The sequence below is a fragment of the Pituophis catenifer genome, unplaced genomic scaffold (genome assembly GCF_029215685.1).
Source record: "Pituophis catenifer annectens isolate HBS135680 unplaced genomic scaffold, rPitCat1.0.hap2 SCAF_2, whole genome shotgun sequence".
NCBI lineage: Eukaryota > Metazoa > Chordata > Lepidosauria > Squamata > Colubridae > Pituophis > Pituophis catenifer.
Genome location: NW_027256882.1, coordinates 290,152,921 through 290,174,676, shown reverse-complemented (window position 1 = coordinate 290,174,676; position 21,756 = coordinate 290,152,921). Strand labels below are relative to the sequence as shown.

At 41.7% G+C, this 21,756-nt stretch overlaps 1 protein-coding gene across 1 annotated transcript in view; it reads left to right on the top strand.

Moving 5' to 3' along the window:
• Positions 1-21,756, top strand: part of PIK3C3 (phosphatidylinositol 3-kinase catalytic subunit type 3) — a 125,848-nt gene that overhangs the window by 2,366 nt on the left and 101,726 nt on the right. Inside the window, exons 3-7 of the mRNA XM_070936007.1 lie at positions 4,723-4,866; positions 6,058-6,187; positions 15,854-15,940; positions 18,383-18,478; positions 19,831-19,902. Of these exons, the coding sequence (XP_070792108.1) occupies positions 4,723-4,866; positions 6,058-6,187; positions 15,854-15,940; positions 18,383-18,478; positions 19,831-19,902 (529 nt within the window). The remainder of the gene's footprint in view (positions 1-4,722; positions 4,867-6,057; positions 6,188-15,853; positions 15,941-18,382; positions 18,479-19,830; positions 19,903-21,756) is intronic.

Here is a 21,756-nt window from a genome sequence, read left to right as displayed (position 1 = left end):
AATAATCGTAATCTTGCTATGGTTGGCAGAAAGCCCAGAAGCAATTTGCAGGAAACTAAGATCAAGGCACGAAGGAGAGTGAACGGTTGTTCCCTGCAAATTGCTTCAGTCGATGTTCCTCCTTAAATAGGCTAAGGGAGTGGCCAATTAGCCCTAAGCCTTACTCTCGAGGAGACCTCCTCCTGAGGAGCCATTCCTGCCTTTTGGCCGCTCTGCGCGCCTGTGCATCGAGAAGAGGCTCCTCCTCTTTGTCCTCTTCACTTATGGGAGCTTCTGGAAGTTCTGAAGGCCCTGGCTGAATCCTCACCTCTGGTACCACATCTTCTCCAGCCTCCTCATTGTCTGACTCGAGTGCCAGCTGTACAGGCTGCTGGCGCAGCACCACACCAGCCTCCTCGCTGTTGGAATCAGCCACCAGCTGCACAGGCTGAGTATGGGCCACAACACAAAGGTGATTTTTCAAGAGGAAACTGGACTTTTTGGTTTTTCTTCGAAGACGTTTCGCTTCTCATCCAAGAAGCTTCTTCAGCTCTGACTGGATTTATTGATTGATTGATTGATTGAATTTCTATACCGCCCTTCTCCCAAAGGACTCAGGGCGATGAACAGATTAAGATTTCATATACATATAATAATTTTTTTTTAATAAACAGTAAATAATAAATTGAGTCATCTTGGTGTATCTGCTAAGACCTTGGCATAGAATTTAGATGTTTATGCTAGCCCTGCTTGTTGAAACAGAAAGGTTTTCAGGGCACGTCGGAAAGTGCGAAGATCTGGGATTATTCGTATTCCAGGGGGTATTTTGGATGGTGGGGAATAGAAGGATTTATACTCCTTGCAGACATGTGGTCATTTGCATCCTTTTAGAGGGTCATTGAAGCACTTGGAGGTTTATCTCCAAGTGTCCTCAAAGTCACCTGAATATTGCACTTGGTTCTTGTAGTCTGCAATTTTTCCTCTGGAAATCCATCCCTACTCCCACACCATTCAAAGGGGGTTCATCCCAAATTGTATAGCTAAAAGTCTGTAGAGATTCTCAGGTTATCCATCCAGGTCATGGTTGTCCCAAAGGTGCTTTTTCAGGAGGGACCTGGACTTTCTAGTTTTTTTCTTATGAAGACGTTTCGCTTCTCATCCAAGAAGCTTCTTCAGCTCTGACTGTGTGGTGGGGAATGGAAGGATTTTATATTCCTTGCAGACAGCTGGTCATTTGCATCCTTTTAGAGAGTCGTTGAGCCATCTACGTCAAAATTGAACAGCCCTCCCTCAAATGGTGGGGGAGGGATATGACATCATCTTCAGTCCACAATACAGTTCTTTCAACAGTTCCAAGATTCATTTGCACCATTATGGTGACCTCCCTCCCCCCAGGACACAGATAAAGCTCCAAGTGGCCTCAATGACTCTGAAAGCATGCAATGACCAGCTGTCTTCAAGGAATATAAATCCTTCCATTCCCCACCATCCAGATCTCATCTGGACCTCTATGGAGATTCTCACTCATCCAGGTCATGGTTGTCCCAAAGGTGCTTTTTCGAGGATGAGAAGCGAAATGTCTTCAAAGAAAAACCAGAAAGTCCAGTTGCCTCTTGAAAACCCATTTTTGGGATAATCTCATCTGAACCTCTCTATCCACTTTTCAACCACTTTGTGACCTGGGACTTCCCTTGTCAGACTTCGATGCTATCTCAAAATAAATGAATTTCCAAACTGCCAATCTTTAAGGAAATCTTTTCTTTAATTGAACAGAGCCACCAGATCATGACTCGATGCGGACAAGACTGACCTTTTGCCCCCCAATCCCTCCCTTTCCGATCCCCAAATCTCTGCTTCTCATTGGCTATCTTCCAAGTCATTCTTCAGACTTCTTGTCTCGTCATTTCCCAGGAATGTCCCCCCTCCTCATTTCCACGACAACCCGACTTCAAAGGGATTTAGCAGGCAAAAGTTCAGAGCTTATCTCTCTCCTCTGCTCTCTATGCCAGCGTTGAAGCGCTGACATCCCTGCCATAAACCTTGTAACTCCACAAAGGGTGGGTTGTGGAGATATCTATCTATCAGAGGTGGGTTTCAGCAGGTTCTGTTGTGGCCCGTCAGCGGCCTGTGTAGCTAGTAGCTGATTCAGACAGCGAGGAGGCTGGTGTGGTGCTGCACCAGCAGCCTGTGCAGCTGGCACTCGAGTCAGACAATGAGAAGGCTGGAGAAGATGTGGTGCCAGAGGCGGGGATTCAGCCTGGGCCTTCAAAACCTCCAGAAGCTCTTTTAAGTGAAGAGGACGAAGAGGAGGAGCCTCTTCTCGATGCATGGGCGCACAGAGCTGCCAAAAGGCAGGAGTGGCTCCTCAGGAGGAGGTCTAGAGAGTAAGGCTTGGGGCTAATTGGCCACTCCCTTAGCCTATTTAAGGAGGAACCTTGACTGAAGCAATTTGCAGGGAACAACTTCGTTCACATACCTTTGTGTCTTGTCTTGCTTATCTCATCAGCTTCCTGCAAATTGCTTCTGGGCATTCTGCCAACCACAGTAAGCTCTCAGATTTATTCTTTGAATTCTTGGCGGCTGTTAATGCAGTTAATTAACAGCCGTTGTTGTAAAAGACTGATTTATTTAGTAAAATAAGGTTTGAACAGACTTTGTGTGTGCTGCGTTCTTTGGGGTCCGTAGCTGGGGCAGAACAGGTTCTGACCAGTTCTGGAGAACCGGTAGTGGAAATTTTGAGTAGTTCGGAGAATCAGTAATCAAAATTCTGACTGGCCCTGCCCCCTGTCTATTCTCTGCCTCCTGAATCCCAGATGATTGGGAGGAAATGAGGATTTTGCTGTATCCTTTCCCTGGACTGGGGAGGGAATGGAGATTTTACAGTATCTTTCCCATGCCACGCCCACCAAGCCACACCCACAGAACCGGTAGTAAAAAATTTTGAAACCCACCACCCATCTAACCCATCTATCTATGGCTGGTGGTGTCTCTGGGGTTTTCTATGTGCTTTATGAACTTTTTTTTCAAAATGATCATGTTCCATCAAGTTGCAGTTGACTCTCGGCAACCACCGAGATGGACTTTTTCCAGGGTAGTCTTGTCTACAAGCTTTAGATCTTTCAACCGTCGCCATTAATAATTGAATCCATAAACTTTATAATCATAATTCAGGTAGTCTTCAACTTACAGCTCCAACTGAGCCTAAAAATTTCTGTTTTTAAACAACATGGTGGTGAAGTGAGTTTGGCCCCATTTTAACAGGCAGTTGTTAAATTAGTAACACGGTTTTAAGTGAATCTGCTTTCCCCATTGACTCTGCTTGTCAGAAGGTCACAAAAGCAGAATAACAGTTGGAAGAGGCCTTGTAGGTCATCTAGTCCAACCCTCTGCCCAAACAGGAGACCCTACACCCGTGATGGCGAACCTATGGCACGCGTGCCACAGGTGGTACGCGGAGCCATATCTGTGGGCACACGAGCGTTGCCCTAGCTCAGCTCCAGTGTGCATGCGTATGCCAGCCAGCTGATTTTTGGGCCTTTCGGGCCCACCGGAAATCGGGGAAACGGGCCATTTCTGGCCTCCGGGGGGATGGGGAAGGCTGTTTTCACCCTCTCCAGGCTCCTAGAAAGCTTCTGGAGCCTGGGGAGGGCAAAAAAATAGGCCTACCGGGCCCACCGGGCCATTGCGGGCCAAAAATAGTGGGAGCGCGGGGGGGGGTGTCGCGTGTGCATGCACAGGGGGCGGGGCACATTGAATTATGGGTGTGGGCATGTGTGCGCTCCACCCCCCCACCCCCCCCCCACTTTTGGCACACGGCGGCAAAAAGGTTAGCCATCACTGCCTTACACCCTTTCTGACAGATGGCAGTCCAGTCTCCTCTTGAAAGCTTCCAATGATGAAGCTCCCACAACTTCCGAAGGCAACTTCTGTTCCATTGGTAGATGGTTCTCCCTGTCAGAAAATTTCTCCTTATTTCCAGGTTGAATCTCTCCTTGTTCAGTTTCCATCCATTATTCCTTGTCTGGCCTTCAGGTGCTTTGGAAAATACGGTAGCTTGACGCTCTCCTCTCCGTGGCAGCCCCTTAAATATTGGAAGGCTGCTATCATGCCTCCCCTGGTCCTTCTCTTCACTAGACTGTTCACATGACCCCGGGACATTGCAAACGTCATAAAACTGAGTCAGTTGCCAAATGTGTGAATTTTAATCATGTGATCATGGGGATGCTACAAGTGTGAAAAATATTCATGGGTCACTTTTTTTTCCCAGTGCTGTTGCAGTTTTGGTCACTAAATGAACTGTTGTAAGTTGAGGACTACCTGTACGGAAAAGGCGACCCCTCCTTCAGGTTGAGCTCAGTCTGGATGTATCCATGTTGTTTTCTTGGAATTGTAAGAGATGGGGAAGAAGTCTCAGAGGCGTCTTTCAAGAGCAGGGGTCTCCAAGCTCGGCAACTTTTAAGACTTGTGGACTTCAACTCTCAGAGCAAAGCTGGCTGAGGAATTCTGGGAGTTGAAGTCCACAAGTTTTCAGGTTGCCATGTGTTGGAGACCCCTGTTTCAAGAGCACATTCTAGAAGTTTCCACAAGATAAATTATACATTATGGCGACGGCAACGAAAATAAATGGATTGATCATGTTAATAGTGTAGGGAGGCTCAGTAACCGAGTCAGATTTTGAGGCTCTTAACTAGGGAGGGTTTAGAACGGTATAAATCTGAACTAAAACTTAACTTTTCTCCTCAGCTGGAACGAATGGTTAAAACTGCCAGTGAAATACCCTGATTTGCCCCGAAATGCTCAGGTGGCATTCACAATATGGGACATCTATGGACCTGGGAAAGCCGTCCCTGTGGGTGGCACAACGGTCTCTCTCTTTGGGAAATATGGGTGAGTTGTTTTGCCTTCTCTTCTAACTGTTATATATTATTATAATTACTATTCTTCTTCTCATCTTTTCTATAGGACCTTCTCCTGTTGGTGTCTTATGATTATATTATTTTGTGGTCTGTATGTACACTGAGAGTTTATGCACCGGAGACAAATTCCTTGTGTGTCCAATCACACTTGGCCAATAAAAAATGTTCTGTTCTGTTCTGTTCTATTCTATTCTATTCTATTCTATTCTATTCTATTCTATTCTATTCTATTCTATTCTATTCTATTCTATCCTATCCTATCCTATCCTATCCTATCCTATCCTATCCTATCCTATTCTCTTCTCATTTTCTCTCCTATTCTGTTCCATTCCATTCGATTGCGTTCCATTCCGCTTCTATTCTACTCTACTCTACTCTACTTTACTCTGTTCATTTTCTCTCCTATTCTTTTCCTTTCTGTTCCACTCCACTTCTGTTCTGTTCTATATTCTATTCTATTCTATTCTATTCTATTCTATTCTATTCTATTCTATTCTATTCTATTCTATTCTATTCTATTCTTTCATTTTCTCTTCTTATTTTCTCTCCTATTCTGTTCCGTTCCGTTCAGTTGCGTTCCACTCCACTTCTGTTCTGTTCTATTCTATTCTATTCTATTCTATTCTATTCTATTCTATTCTATTCTATTCTATTCTATTCTATCCTATCCTATCCTATCCTATCCTATCCTATCCTATCCTATCCATTTTCTCTTCTCATTTTCTCTCCTATTCTGTTCCATTCCATTCGATTGCGTTCCATTCCGCTTCTATTCTATTCTACTCTACTTTACTCTACTTTACTCTGTTCATTTTCTCTCCTATTCTTTTCCTTTCTGTTCCACTCCACTTCTGTTCTGTTCTGTTCTATATTCTATTCTATTCTATTCTATTCTATTCTATTCTATTCTATTCTATTCTATTCTATTCTTTCATTTTCTCTTCTTATTTTCTCTCCTATTCTGTTCCGTTCCGTTCAGTTGCGTTCCACTCCACTTCTGTTCTATTCTATTCTATTCTATTCTATTCTATTCTATTCTATTCTATTCTATCCTATCCTATCCTATCCTATCCTATCCCATCCCATCCCATCCCATCCCATCCCATCCCATCCCATCCCATTCCATTCTAGCTGTCTCTCTAAATCTGCCTTCCATTCATAGGATGTTCCGTCAAGGGATGCATGATCTCAAAGTATGGCCCAACGTGGAGGCAGATGGTTCTGAACCCACCAAGACTCCTGGGAAAACAAGCAGTACGTTTTCAGAAGACAAGATGAGTCGGTTAGCCAAGGTAAGAAGAAACGCTCCTTCTTTGTTGTTCTAATTCACCTGAAGGCAGGACACGAAGGAATGGATGAAAATGAATCAAGGAGAGAAGCAACCTAGAACTAAGGAGGAATTTCCTGACAGTCAGAACAATTAATCAGTGGAACAACTTGCCTCCAGAAGTTGTGAATGCTCCAACACTGGAGGTTTGCAAGAAGAGATTGGACAACCAATCTCTTGTAGTGTAGGGTTTCCTGCCTAAGCAGGGGGTTGGACTAGAAAACCTCCAAGGTCCCTTCCAACTCTGTTACTCTATTACTAATAGTGTTTGATTGATTATGATTATGATTCTCCATGATTGTTTGAGAAGGATCTCAACCAGACTGAAGCCATCAACCAAGAGTTCGTTCTGGAAGTTAAAGCACATTTAGAGACAGTTTGGTTTAGTAGTTAAGGCACCTGGCTAGAAAGCAGGAGACTGTGAATTCACAGTCCTACCTTAAAGGATGAAAACTGGCTGGGTGATTTTGTATCAATCACCAGGAGATGGTGAGTTCTAGCCTGAGCCTTAGAAGCAGCTAAGAGTTCTTATGAGAATAAAAGATAGGAAACTCTGTTTTATCTCTCTCTCTGTTGAGACTCAAATAAAATAATGATAGTTTTGTAATTCATGGTGTTTTTGGACCAGTTAATGTCGGATGCCCATAGAAAGGTAGGTCATCTTGGAGACCTTCTATGCCAGGGATGTCCAACCTTGGCGACTTTAAGATCTGTGGACTTCAACTCCCAGAATTCCTCAACCAGCCATGCTGAGGAATTCTGGGAGTTGAAGTCCACAAGTCTGAAAGTCATCAAGGTTGAACATCTCTTTCTATGTTATCTTTTGCAGCGATAGGAACATGACATTCCCATGGGGAGTTTCCATGTTGATAGGCCACTTTGAAGAATAGCTTCTGAGAAGCGAGGTTTTGTTTCTTGTTCTCAGAAAAGGTCTATCTTCTCCCATCTCATACGTGGTCCATGGAGATTCTCGGTCATCCAGGTCATGGTTGTCCCAAAGGTGCTTTTTCAAAAGGCAGCTGGATTTTGTTTTTCCTTGAAGACGTTTCACTTCTCATTCAAGAAGCAGTCAGAACAGAAGAAGCTTCTTGGATGAGAAGTGAAATGTCTTCAAGGAAAAATGAAGTCCAGCTGCCTTTTGAAAATAAACACCTTTGGCATCTCTATACTTTACAGTAGTGGCCAAAATTGTGGAAACCTTTTGTTAAAAGTGTATTTTCTAAAACTAGCTAATCACACCACTTTTTTTTCTTTCTTTTTTTTTTTTGCAGTAGTACCATAAAATTGTATATCAATGGAAAGTTAATTTAATCAAGAATGTAATACAATCATTTTTATGAAGGATTTGCTATTAGAATAGCAGTTACAGTATAAAGAAGAAAAGTGAAACACATAGAAAAAACGAGATTATACAAAAATGATCACCATAGAAAAAACGGTAATCTACAAAAATTATCGTCATGTCAGTTATTGCTTAGTTGAGTAACCTTTAGCATGAATTACGGCCTTACAACATCTTCCCATGGAGTGAATCAAGTCTTTTAGTTCTGCAGCTGTTATCATGTGAAACCAAGATGGAATAATGGCTTCTATTAACTGGGTTTTATTGCTGGGTCGCTTCTGACTAACAAGTTTCTTTAGTCGGCTCCATAGATTTTCAATTGGGTGAAGGTCTGGGCTATTCCCTGGCCATTCCAGCAGTGGAATAGGATTTGATCTGTCCCCGTCCACACACACACACAAACACAGCCAGCCGAGGGTTAAGGAAACACTTTGGCACACACCCAGGTCTTATCTCCAACTTGGCAGCGATTTACACACCGTCTGCCAAGTGCGTTTATTTCCACAAAACAGAAAGATAAGGTACTTAGCGTACAGAAAGTCCAAGCAGAATAATATTTCTCTCAGCAGTTCCGGACGAGGCTTTAGTGACTATCAAGGTTTACTTTTTGTTCGTCACAAGGATCACTGGCCACCACCCTCTATTATATAGTCTCTGGGGTGTGGTCCAGTGACTCAGTTCTAATCCCTAGCACGCCTCCTGAGCTGCTGCAATCGTTTATCATGCCTTCGGAGGCGTGCGTCCAGGAATGATGTTTCTCCTTCGCTCTCATCCGAGACACCTGTCTCTCGGCTAATCTCCTCTCCCTCGGCCGGCACCTGAGACAGTGCCAGAGGGGAGGGGCCTGGAGAGGGAGGCCTGGCTGACTCCTCTTCCTCATGCTCGGAGCTTTCTTCCTCCGATGGGACAGGCTCAGAGGGCGGGGTCACAACAGGATTATCTTGAAACTCCAAAATAAAAAGTGGTGTTATTAGCCATCAAACCTCAAAAATACTAGGGCCTGGTGGCTCAGCAGACTGATAGCATTGTGATTAACACCAGCTGTCTGCAATTACTGTAAATTCGAATCTCACCAAGCTCAAGGTTGACTCAGCCTTCCATCCTTTCTAAGGTAAGTAAATTGAGGACCCAGTTTGTGGGGGCAATAAGCTGACCTTGTATAAATATACAAAAAGTATGAAGGCTATTGCTTAACGCATTGTAAGCCGCCCTGAGTCTCCAGAGAAGGGCGGCATATAAATCAAATTAAAAAAAAAATAAATACACTTTCCAAAAAGGTTTCCACAATTTTGGCCACTACTTTATTTCTTCACCTTGTCTCATCTTTGGGGCTGTTCCTTGTTTCTTTTGTGACACTTCTTGGGATAACTCTTGCAGAAGCCTGAAAAAAGTAACCAGTTTTCTGCTTTCCACATCCCTCTGGCTAGAATTAACCACCTTGCTTAACCTTTGACTCGATTAGATCAAGGTTCTGTTTCCAGGAAGAACAGAGGATTCAAAAATCTGTAAAGATCTCAGTTGCATGTCTGAAATGTGCAGCTAACAGATAGGGGCTTTTTTTTTTTTTTTCAATGTAGGCCTCAGGCGAGGAATATTTGGAGGAAGTAAGTACCAAGGAACCATGGCTTGTTGGCACCAGTCTTTGGAAAAGCACATGGTTGCAAACTTCCTGAGCACTAACATCCTAATCTAAGCTTTCTTTGATTTGTTCAAATGCCAGTTTGCTCTTCTCGTACCTGTTAACCCTCCTGAGCTTCATAATAGGGTTTCAGCATTGGGCTAAACTGTGGTTTAGCTGCATATGTTACATAACAAGCTTTAAACTATGATTAACACCCACAATGATGAAGATCACATGTTGTGCTGAGCCAAAGAAGATATATAATAGTTTTAAGTTGGGGTCCAAACCCAGTGTCAGACAGACCAGGATTTAATAGAGTTTTTTTTTTTTTATCCCTCAAATGCAGGTTTTGCTAATAACTTAAGATCTATGCTTGGAGTAGATGTATTAATATATATACAGGCAGTCCTCGACTTACAAACTCAATTGAGCCCAACATTTCTGTTATTTCTGCTAAGTGAGACAGTTGTTAAGTGAGTTTTGATCCATTTTACTGCCCTTCTAACAATATCTGCAGTTGTTAGCTTAATGATACGGTTGTTAAGTGAATTTGGCTTTACTTGTCAGAAGGTCTCATGAAAAGGGGATCCCACAACCCTGGGACACTATAACGGTCATAAATGTGAAACCAGTTGCCAAGCCTCTGAATTTGGATCATGTGAATGCCTCAATGGTTGTTAAGTGTGAAAAATGGATGTAAGCCACCTTTTTCTGTCCCATTGTCACTTCGAAAGGTCTGTCAGAGTTTTTTTTGCAAAAATCATATCCAGAAGAACACACGGATAACTGAATCAGCTGGATTCATTAACTTCTTTATATACATAATAACACATAAAGTATATTTACAATACCAACAGTTGATTCTTCAGCTCAGATCAGCAGACAAGTTCACACTCACAGCTCAGAGCTTAACACACACTGGTTTCAGTTTCAGTTCTCTGCACAGAATCAGAAACTGCAGACTAAGACACACCCTGACTCCAGTCTATCTCAGCTCCCAATTGGCTGACTTAGTTGCTATACCAATTAATTGGTTGACCTTGTTACCATGTCATGAATATTCTGACACTAAACAAACTTGTTGTAAATCGAGGACTACCTGTAGCATATAAATACTAGACACATTTGTCTCTTCGTAGCTGTCCCGATGCATTTTTCTTAACGTTGTGGAAGTTTTAGATGATAGCCCTGCTATTTCCTAATATTTGCCCATTCAATTAGTAGCCAAGGACGACTCTGCTTAGCTTCTATAGTTGACTAGATCATTGTTATTTCTTTTTATCTAGTTGTTCCATTTCTATAGCCGCCCTTCTCAACCAAGTGCCTCTGGGTTTAGCCAGTTACTGGAAACAAATTAAATTTAGTCATAAATAAAGTCTCATTTATCGCAGCGAATTTCCCTTCTTATGCTTGGCTCAAACTTTTTTTTGTTTTCTGTAATAAATCAGAGAGAAATTAGGGTTTACTAATTTACAGGGACAGCGTTTGTCTCCAATGACCATAAATATTATTTCCGTATTAATAAGAACTCCGATATAAATACTTGGGCGCTTCAACATTCATCTCCAGTTTAGTGGAAATATTTAATAAAACAACAACAAAAGGCAACCCTCTTTAGAGGTTTCTCATCTTCACCACTGCCTGGGTTTCCATTTAATTATGGACCTTTTCAATAATGTCAGCATGGCAAAAATGTATTGAGGTGCAGAATTTGAAAGTGTGAGTGTCTCGTAACGTATTTAATCTGATTAGATCAGTGTTTCTCAACCTTGGAAGCTTGAAGATGGGTGGACTTTAACTCCCAGAATCCCCCAGTCAGCGCTGCTGGCTGGGGGATTCTGGGAGTTGAAGTCCACCCATCTTCAAGCTTCCAAGGTTGAGAAACACTGGATTAGATGAAGACAGAACAATTATAGTTACACACTAAGTTTAATGAGTGTCAACTATTGTTAATTTTTTAATGGGTTAGCACAATGCAGGAGCTTCTCTTGGTTGTTAATTGACTTTCAGGATCCTGTGTACAGCTAATCCTCGATTTACGACCACAGCCGAGCACCACATTTACGCTGCTAAGTGAGATCTTTGCTGAGTGACTTTTGTCCCACTTTACAACTCTTTTCTTGCCATCTTTCTCATTAAGTGAATCATCACCATCGTTAAGTTAGTGACCCGGTCATTAAATGAATCTGTCTTTCCCCTTTTGACTTGGCTTGTCAGAAGGTCGCAAAAAAGGGATCACGTGACCCCGGGGCACCACAATCGTCATAAATATGAAACCAGTTCCCAAGCGTCGATATTTTGAACGCGTGACCAGGGGGGATACTGCAACGGTCGTTAAGTGTGACAAACAGTCATAAGGCCCTTTTTTTTCAGTGCCAGTATAACTTTGAATGGCCACTAAACCGAATGTGGTAAATCAAGGACTAGCTCTATATACCTAAAGTCTATTTAGCTGCAAGCAGTAGACACATTTCATAAAACAGAAGGCCTGGCCTAAATCTTTCCCCTTTAAAATGTAAATTTTAATTTATTTTTAAAATTATTGGGTGTTTTAATTTGTCTCGGCCAAATTGTTTAATTCGGTTTTATTCTGTTTTTAAATTTTGTATTTATGTGTTTTATTCTGTGGCTGTTCACCGCCCTGAGTCCTTCGGGAGTAGGGCGATATACAAATCTAATAAATGAAATGAAATAAATGGATAAATACACAAAGTCCGTAGAAATTCTCAGTCTATCCAGGTCATAGTTGTCTCAAAGGTGCTTTTATTAGGCGGCAACTGGGCTTTCTTGCTTTTTTCCTTTGAAGATGTTTCACTTCTCATCCAAGAAGCTTCTTCAGTTCTAACCGGATGGTGTGGAAGGGAAGGATTTATATAGAGCTGAAGAAGCTTCTTGGATGAGAAGCGAAACGTCTTCAAAAGAAAAAAGACCAAGAAAGTCCAGTTGCTTCCTGAAAAAAGCACCTTTGGGATAAATACAAACGCAACAGTCAAGTAATAATTGGCTTAAATGGTTAATTTTTTACCATTTTCCCATCACATTAATACCTCAGAGTGTAGACATTTATCTTATCTGATTGGTTAGAAGGCATAAAATGCCATATTTGGGGCATACAGCCCCATATCGATGGGAAAATACATGGAGCGTGGGATGGTTAGGGTAGAGCAAAAAAAATAATAATAAAATAAATTGCATTTCTAATGACCCCATTGGGATCTATTCTAACACCTCAAAGCGTAGAAGGGTTAATTGAATGGATAACCGCTTATGATAGCTGCTGGTTTTTCTGAAATTTTATTTTAACTGTTTTGACTAAAACTGTTACCTCAGAAGTGTGTAGCAAAGCTTAATATTGCCGTCCTGGTTTTTGAAGTGTTTTTTTTTTGTTTTTTGTTTTTTGGAATGACTTATTTTTATTTTTATTTTTTGTGCATTTTGGTATGGACCAGTTTCCCTCAATGAGATTGCTGTGTGAGGTTTATTCCGTGTACTAATTTTAAAAGCTTTCCGTTTAATCCCGTGAGGAACTTTGGCATGTCTGATCTTCTGTTGATGCTTTCTGGTTTTCTGAGTCTTGATGAGTCTTTGAAAAATACCCCAAAAAATATAGCTGTGTAAGAAGCGGACGTGTTGAGATGTAATGATGGAAAGGAACAATTTTGAAGGCTTTACACATTGGTAGGTGCAGTTTTATCACCAGGTTAATCCCAATACAAGATATGCTGCCATCTCTGAGCACTTCAAGTTGGTCGCATTCACTAAATGAACTCTCCTTCTTCCTTTTTTCCTCCTCCTCCTCCTTCCTCCCCTTCTCCTTCTTCTCCTTCCTCCTCCTCAACTTCCTTTTCCTCCTCTTCCTCCTCCTTCTTCTCCTTCTTTTTTCCTTTTTTCCTTCTCCTCCTTCCTCTCCTTCTTCCTCCTCTTCCTCCTCTTCCTCAACTTCCTTTTCTTCCTCTTCCTCATCCTCATCCTCATCCTCATCCTCTTTTTCTTTTCTTCCTTTTTTCCTCCTCCTTCCTCTCCTTCTCCTTCTTCCTCTTCCTCCTCTTCCTTTTCTTCCTCTTCCTCTCCTTTTCTTCCTTTTTTCCTCCTCTTCCTCCTCCTTCCTCTCTTTCTCCTTTCTCCTCTTCCTCAACTTACTTTTCTTCCTCTTCCTCTCCTTCTTCTTTTCTTCCTTTTTTCCTCCTCCTCCTCCCTCCTCCTCTTCCTCAACTTCCTTTTCTTCCTCTTCCTCTCCTTTTCTTCTTTTTTCCTCCTCCTTCCTCTCCTTCTCCTTCCTCCTCTTCCTCAACTTCCTATTCTTCCTCTCTTTCTTTTCCTTTTTCCTCCTCTTCCTCCTCTTCCTTTTCTTCCTCTTCCTCTCCTTCTTTTTTCCCTTTTTCCTCCTTTTCTTTCCTCCTCTTCCTCAACTTCCTTTTCTTCCTCTTCCTCTTCCTCTCCTTCTTTTCTTCCTTTTTTCCTCCTTCTCCTCACCTCAGCTCAATGATAGCTGTTGTTGTGAGAATAAAATGACGGGAGATCCTTGTGCATGCTACTTGAGCTCTTAGAAGGAGCTGAAGCCAGAAAGATGAGGAGGCAAAGCTAGAAAGAAAAGGGCTGCACATGATCCTAACCAGCATTCTTTGCTTTGCTTTCACTTTCGCTTTCTGAGATGAAATGATAAGTAGTCTGGATCCTCAGAAGGGAGGGACTGCATTCCAGAGGAGTAAGAGCAGGGGTGAAATCCAGCAGGTTTTGACAGGTTCTGGAGAACTGGTAGCAGAAATTTTGAGTAGTTCGGAAAACCAGCAAATACCATTTCTGGCTGGCCCCAGAGTGGGGTGGGAATGGAGATTTTGCAATATCCTTCCCCCAGGAGTGGGGAGGGAATGGAGATTTTGCAGTATCCTTCCCCCAGGAGTGGGGAGGGAATGGGGATTTTGCACGATCCTTCTCCCAGGAGTGGGGAGGGAATGGGGATTTTGCAATATCCTTCCGCTGCCACGCCCACCAAGCCACGCCCACCAAGCCACGCCAACAGAACTGGTAGTAAAAAAAATTGGATTTCACCACCGTGTAAGAGGCAACTCAGCCCAGATAATCTGTGTGAGAGAAAGAGGGTGAAGACGGTTCCTCCCTAATAGTTCCTAAAGTATATTGTAGAGGCATACAGTAGAGTCTTCAGTCTGGCAAGATTTGGTCTATATGTATGAAACCAAAAAGGACTCAGCTTGGAAGAATTAGCATGTGTCATTCTTGATTTTGGCCTGACGCATGGTGCTTGAAGAATTCTGGGAGCTGAAGTCCGCACATGGAGGCTGAGGCATTCTGGGAGTTGAAGGCCACACCAGTGATTGGATCAAGTGATTTTTCTCAATTGCGTTGTTTTCAGTGGAAGATGAAACAGGTATTTAGATCAAAGTTGCCCTTGGGAATGAATTCTTGTTTAGTTTGACATAATCTGAATTGCTTAATTGCCTTGATGGAGGTGTGTTAAATTATGGCAAGGAGTGGCAACAGGAACAGCTGCAAACACTCTAACAATAGTACTTAGACTTATATACCGCTTCACAGTGCTTTACAGCCCTCTCTAACTGGTTTACAGAGTCAGTATATTGCCCCCAACTATCTGGGTCCTCATTTTACTGACCTCAGAAGGATGGAAGGCTGAGTCAATCTTGAGCCAGTCAGGATCAAACTCCTGACATGGAATGCAGAGTTGGCCTGCAATACTGCAATGTAACCACTGCACAACCATGGCTTTGGATGGATGGATGGATGGATGGATGGATGATAGATGAATGATAGATGACAGATGATAGAGATAAATAGATAATGGATAATGGATGGATGGGTAGGTAGGTAGGTAGATAGATACGTAGGTATATAGATGGATACGAAGGTAGATAGATACATAGGTAGATAGATACGTAGGTAGATACGTAGGTAGATAGATACAAAGGTAGATAGATACATAGATATGAAGGTAGATATACGTAGATAGATAGATACGTAGGTAGATAGATACGAAGGTAGATATGTAGGTAGATAGATATGTAGGTAGATAGATACAAAGGTAGATAGATACATAGATATGAAGGTAGATATACGTAGGTAGATAGATACGTAGGTAGATACGTAGGTAGATAGATACAAAGGTAGATAGATACATAGATATGAAGGTAGATATACGTAGGTAGATAGATACGTAGGTAGATACGTAGGTAGATACAAAGGTAGATAGATACATAGATATGAAGGTAGATATACGTAGGTAGATAGATACGTAGGTAGATAGATACGTAGGTAGATACGTAGGTAGATAGATACAAAGGTAGATAGATACATAGATATGAAGGTAGATATACATAGATACGTAGGTAGATAGATACGAAGGTAGATACATAGGTAGATAGATATGTAGGTAGATAGATACATAGATATGAAGGTAGATATACGTAGGTAGATAGATATGTAGGTAGATATGTAGATAGATAGATATGAAGGTAGATATATATGAAGGTAGATATATATATAGGTAGATAGATACGTAGGTAGATAGTTAGATAGCAAGAGAGAGAGAGAGAGAGAATCAATGAGAATATACACATATGCCTGTGCGTAATATCTTCAACATGGCAACTTCTTTCTGTCCAGCTAAATAACAATCTTCTACTTTTTCCTTCCAGCTCACCAAATCTCACAGGCAGGGGCACATGGTCAAAGTCGATTGGCTGGATAGGCTGACCTTTCGAGAAATCGAAATGATCAATGAGGTACGTCATGGGCCTTGATGAGTTTTGAAGCCGCGGCTAATTGGGAAACGGTACTGGATCTTCAGGGAACGCTCTCAGTTCTTCCGTTTTCTTCTCTTCTCCCTCCCACCTCGGTCCTCTTTACGATGATGTCATTTGGGACAGAGAAAGGACAAGCTTGTGGTGATATTTGGCTGGCCTCTGAATAATATCAGAGGGATCTATAGGGGTGCCTCAAAAAGTGCTTTTCCAAAAGGGCGATTGGACTTCCTTTGTTTTTCCTTGAAGACGTTTCGCTTCTCATCCAAGAAGCTTCATTGTTTCTGGCAGAAGGAGTGGTGGTGGTAGGAAAACATTTGTTTTTGCAGTCCTCTGGTTGTTAGCGCTCTCTTTGAGAGCCGTTGAGGCCACTTGGGTTTCTCTGTGCCCTGAGGGTCACTTGAATAAGAGTGCAAATGGGTGTGGAATCTTCTTGGAGCTGTTGAAAGGACTGTGTTGTAGACAGGATGTTCAATCCATAAAGGTGTTCAAAAAAGGTGGCAGGTGAGAACCAATTGACCCAGGCTGTACTCAGGCCCCTATTTTAACACCTTCCACCTCCTATGAAAAGAAGATGGGCTTCCATCATGCAGTTATGGCCACCATCTTGATTGTTTCTCTCCTTTTATTTCTCGTGGAGGCCTTGAGCGGTGGGTACTGAGAACACATCAAAGAGAACTTTGGAAAATAAAGTTGGATTTTAATATAATTTGTCTAAGGGATCTAGATATGGTTAGCCTAACAGAAGAAGGCTTTGGAGAGACAGGAGAGCATCTTCCAACACTTGAAGAGCTGTCCCAGGGAAGAGAGCCTTCTGCTGCCTTTAAAGCACTTGTGGGCAGGAGAAGAAGCAATGGGTGGAAGCTCAGCTTAGAGAGACCCAACCTGGAAAAAATGAGAAATTTCTTGACAGGGAGAACAATTAGTCAATGGAACAGCTGGCTTCCCAGAGTTGTGGGTGTCCATTGCTAGAGGTTTTCAAGAAAAGATTGGGTAGCCTTGAGCAGGGAGTTGGACGAGAAGACCTCCAAGGTCCCCCCTCCCAGTCCTATAATTCTATTTTAATTAGAGGCTCCCACAAAATGAACTTCACTCTTGTGGATTGCACAAAACACATTTGTGTTGTTTTTTTGCTGCCAATGACATGAAGGTGCTCGTGAAGATCTACAAGTGTTTGTGGCATCATGCCGTAAACTTTCTCCTTTGGTAGGTCCAGGCGTTCGTTCTCATGATGCAGACACCAAAGAGCCAAATGCATGTTGGAAGAACATTCCCATAGCCCAACCCTTATCCTCATGGATTCTGGGGAAGACTTGGATGGGATTTCTGATGTGAGATTCTTTAGAATGGAAACTCAAAAAAAAAAAAAAGGGGGGGGGGAATCCTGAAAGAGGTTAATAGAAAACCATCCCTGTATCTCTGCTAAGAGCCAGTTTGGCCTAGTAGTTAAGGTGCTGGCCTAGAAACCTAAAGACTGTGAGTTCTAGTCTTGCTTTAGTTAAAAAAGCCAACTTTTTTAAGGCTTTAAGTGATTTTGGACCAATCATTGAAACACTGGGAGTTCTAGTCCCGCCCTGGGCATGAAAGCTTGACTTTGGGCCAGTCATTGGGAGGCTGAATGGTAGTCCCTCCTTAGGCATGAAAGACAGCTGGGTGACTTTGGGCCAATCACTGGGAGACTGTGAATTCTAGTCCCTCCTTACCCATGAAAGACAGCTGGGTGGCTTTGGGCCAATCACTGGGAGACTGTGAATTTTAGTCCCTCCTTAGGCATGAAAGACAGCTGGGTGACTTTGGGCCAATTACAGGGAGACTGTGAGTTCTAGTCCTGCCCTGGGCATCAAAGCCAGCTGGATGACTTTGGACCAATCGCTGGGAGACTGTGAGTTCTAGTCCTGCCCTGGGCATCAAAGCCAGCTGGATGACTTTGGACCAATTACTGGGAGACTGGGAGTTCTAGTCCTGCCCTGGGCATCAAAGCCAGCTGGATGACTTTGGACCAATTACTGGGAGACTGGGAGTTCTAATCTCGTTTTAGGCATGAAAGCCACCTGGGTGACTTGGGCCAATCACCAGGAGACTGTGAATTCTAGTCCTGTCTTAGATATGAAAGGCAGTTGGGAGACTTTAGGCCAATCACTGGGAGACTGTGAATTTTAGTCCCTCCTTACCCATGATGAAAGGCAACTGGGTAATATAGGGACAGTCCCTCTCTTCTCTCATCCCCACACACCTCACAGGGTGGTTGTTGTGGGGAAAATAGGAGGAGGAAGGAGTATTATTATGTACATTCACCACCTTGAGTTCCTGATAAAGAAATAAAGGTGAGATAAAGACATCCAATAAATATTGGCATGAATTATATTGATTTTAGCTCCAAGTTTTTCACATAGCTTTTTTTCTTTTCTTCCTTCTTTTTCTCAGAGCGAGAAGCGAAGTTCTAATTTTATGTACTTGATGATTGAATTCCGTTGCGTCAAATGCGATGACAAAGAATATGCCATTGTGTATTATGAGAAGGTACGCAACACTTGCCGGTTGTTGATTTTCATCTACTTGGTTTGAAGTGCCGCCCGATATGCTACATAGCATGGGAGGATCTAATGCTAAAAAATGATTTGAAGTATCAAAAGAAAGCACCTGCTTTTCACTCTTGATCTCATATGGGGTCAAATATAATCCCCCAGAACAGAAGCTGACATTTGCTCCAAAACAGTTTTTAATATCCATGTGTCGAGCAAATAGGAAACTTGGAAACTTTGAATTTAGAATTTAAATTTAATTTAGAATGTAATATACTTCGGGTTTTGTAAAATCTCCTGAGTGGAACAAGGAAGGATTTATTGAAGTCTGAAAAAGTGAGGACTGAATTAAGGTTTCCTGATTCTCAGCTTAGATTGGCTATGTAATTTCATTCATTCATTCATTCATTCACCCATTCATTCATTCATTCATTCACCCATTCATTCATTCACCCATTCATTCATTCATTCACCCATTCATTCATTCATTCATTTTTTTTTTATTTTTTTTTTAATTTGATTTATATGCCGCCCTTCTCCGAAGACTCAGGGCGGCTTACAAAGTGCTCAGCATTCTTTCATCCATCCATCCATCCATTCATTCATTCATTCACCCATTCATTCATTCATTCACCCATTCACTCATCCATTCACCCATTCATTCATTCACCCATTCATTCATTCATTCACCCATTCATTGATTCTTTCATCCATCCATCCATCCATCCATTCATTCATTCATTCATCCATCCATCCATCCATCCATCCATCCATCCATCCATCCATCCATCCATTCGATGGAGATTATCAGTCATCCAGGTCATGTTTGTACCAAAATTGTTGTCTTTGAAAAAGCAACTTGAATTTCTTGTTTTGCTTGAAGATGTTTCACTTCTCATCCGAGAAGCTTCTTCAGTTCTGACTGAATGGTGGAGAATGGAAGGATTTATATTCCTTGCAATTCGTGTAGTCCTTCTGTGGCTGCCATCTCTGGTTATCTTATAACTCTATTATGATTAATTAATTATATACATACATACATACATACATACATACATACATACATACATACATACATAATATTAAAACAATAAAAGCAGGAAAACCAATGAAATGGGTATCCTCAGTCATCTGGTCATGGTTGTCCCAAAGGTGCTTTTTCAAGAGGCAACTGGACTTTCTGGTTTTTCTTTGAAGACATTTTGCTTCTCATCCAAGAAGCTTCAAATGTCTTCAAAGAAGCAAAATCTCTTCAAAGAAAATCAAGAAAATCTTCTTTCTGGAATCTGTTTGGTTAAAATCGACTATTTTAGATGTTTTCACTGACTTTTCTTTGTCCTTCTAACCTAGGATGGTGATGAATCATCACCAATTTACACAAGTTCCGAGATTGTGAAGGTTCCAGATCCGCAGATGTCCATGGTAAGAATGTTTGGGTACCACATCACTTGGGGCAGGCTGAATTTGCAAAGAAATACCTGTTTATGAGTCTTGGGGCAGGTGAATATACAAAGAGGGGTTCCAGAGTTGAAGATGGCATTCATTTCAAACAGTTCTTGAGGCCAAAATCCTCAGCAACAAAACTGACAAAGAAGGAAATTGAGCAATGCTAGTGGTGAGATCCTTTCAGCTTTCTGTGTGAATCAGGAAAAATAAAAATGAAATTGTGATATAAGGATTTGAGGATTAGGAAAAAAATGGCAGAAAATAGAAAAATGGAAATACGTTGTAACCTTAGATTAAGAGGTTGCTTTAAATTTATACATATACTATATAAATTATATATATATACACATACATATATACATATACACACACACACACACACACACACACACACACACACACACACACACACACATATATATATATATATATTGAGGTTCGCGGGTGTTTGTATATAGGTCTTTGGTTATTTGGATTTTCTCCTGCGTAAAATTGGAGGTGTCTTGGCAATGTTTCGACGAAGTCTCATTCGTCATCTTCAGGTTGGTGTTTTCGACTTCATGCTTCGTGCTTCTAGGAGCAATGTGTGTGATCGCAGCTGTTTCTTGGTTTTGACCAATCAGAACACACCTCCACCCAGTCAGAACACAGCCAAGCTCCCACCCAATCAGTTCACACCCCTACTGGCAGTTAAAAGGAAGAAAGAGCTGCGATCACACACATTGCTCCTAGAAGCACGAAACCAAAAACACCAGCCTGAAGATGACGAATGAGACTTCGTCGAAACGTTGCCAAGACACCTCCAATTTTACGCGGGAGAAAACCCGAATAACCAAAGACCTACATACACACACACACACGTGTTATATCTGTGGTAAAAGAAAGTCATTTTTCACATTTTTCTTTCTCTGTGCTGTTGGGTTTACTTTCTCTTTCTAGCCACTTTCTCTTTTCTACCTTATCTATTGTTTTTGTTAGTTTTTATCTTTCTAGTTAAAAAAACAACAACCAATAAAGTTATCTTTAAAATAATTATCAAGCATTTTTGTGTTTTTTTGTGTTTTTAAATAGGCTGTACACCGCCCTGAGTCCTTCGGGAGAAGGGCGGTATAGAAATAAAATTATTTATTTATTTATTTATTTTTATTTATTTATCAAGCGCTATCTCTTTTTCTTTCTTTCACATCCACAATGCCTTTTCTTTTTCAAAATGCGATTGATTTTGGCTAACCCTCTTCATCATTACACATCTTTATTTATTGGTTTTAGTTAGGGGTGCTATTCAGCAGGTTCTGACTGGAGAAATGGTAGCGGAAATTTTGAGTAGTTCGCAGAACCGGCAAATACCACCTCTGGCTGGTCCCAGAGTAAGGTGGGAATGGAGATTTTGCAATATCCTTCCCCCAGGAGTGGGGTAGGAATTGAGATTTTGCAGTATTCTTCCCCTGCCACGCCCACCAAGCCACACCCACAGAACCGGTAGTAAAAAAAAAAAATGAATTCCACTACTGGTTAGACATTATTTTGATATTATTATTTGCAAGAGTATGCTGAAACAATGTCAAATGTACAGAGGAACATTGGGTAGGGAAGGATCAATTTCTGTTCTGCCATTCTTGTCTTAAATGTTCTTGGCTACTATAAGTTGAATTTCCTCCCTCCCTCCCTCTATCCCTCCCTCCCTCACTTACTCACTCACTCACTCACTCAGTTGGAAGTAAAATCACATATTATTCTCTATACAATATTTCTAACACAATCGTAAAATTTATAAATTCATTCCTCCCTCCCTCCCTCCCTCCCTCCTTCCTTCCTTCCTTCCTTCCTTCC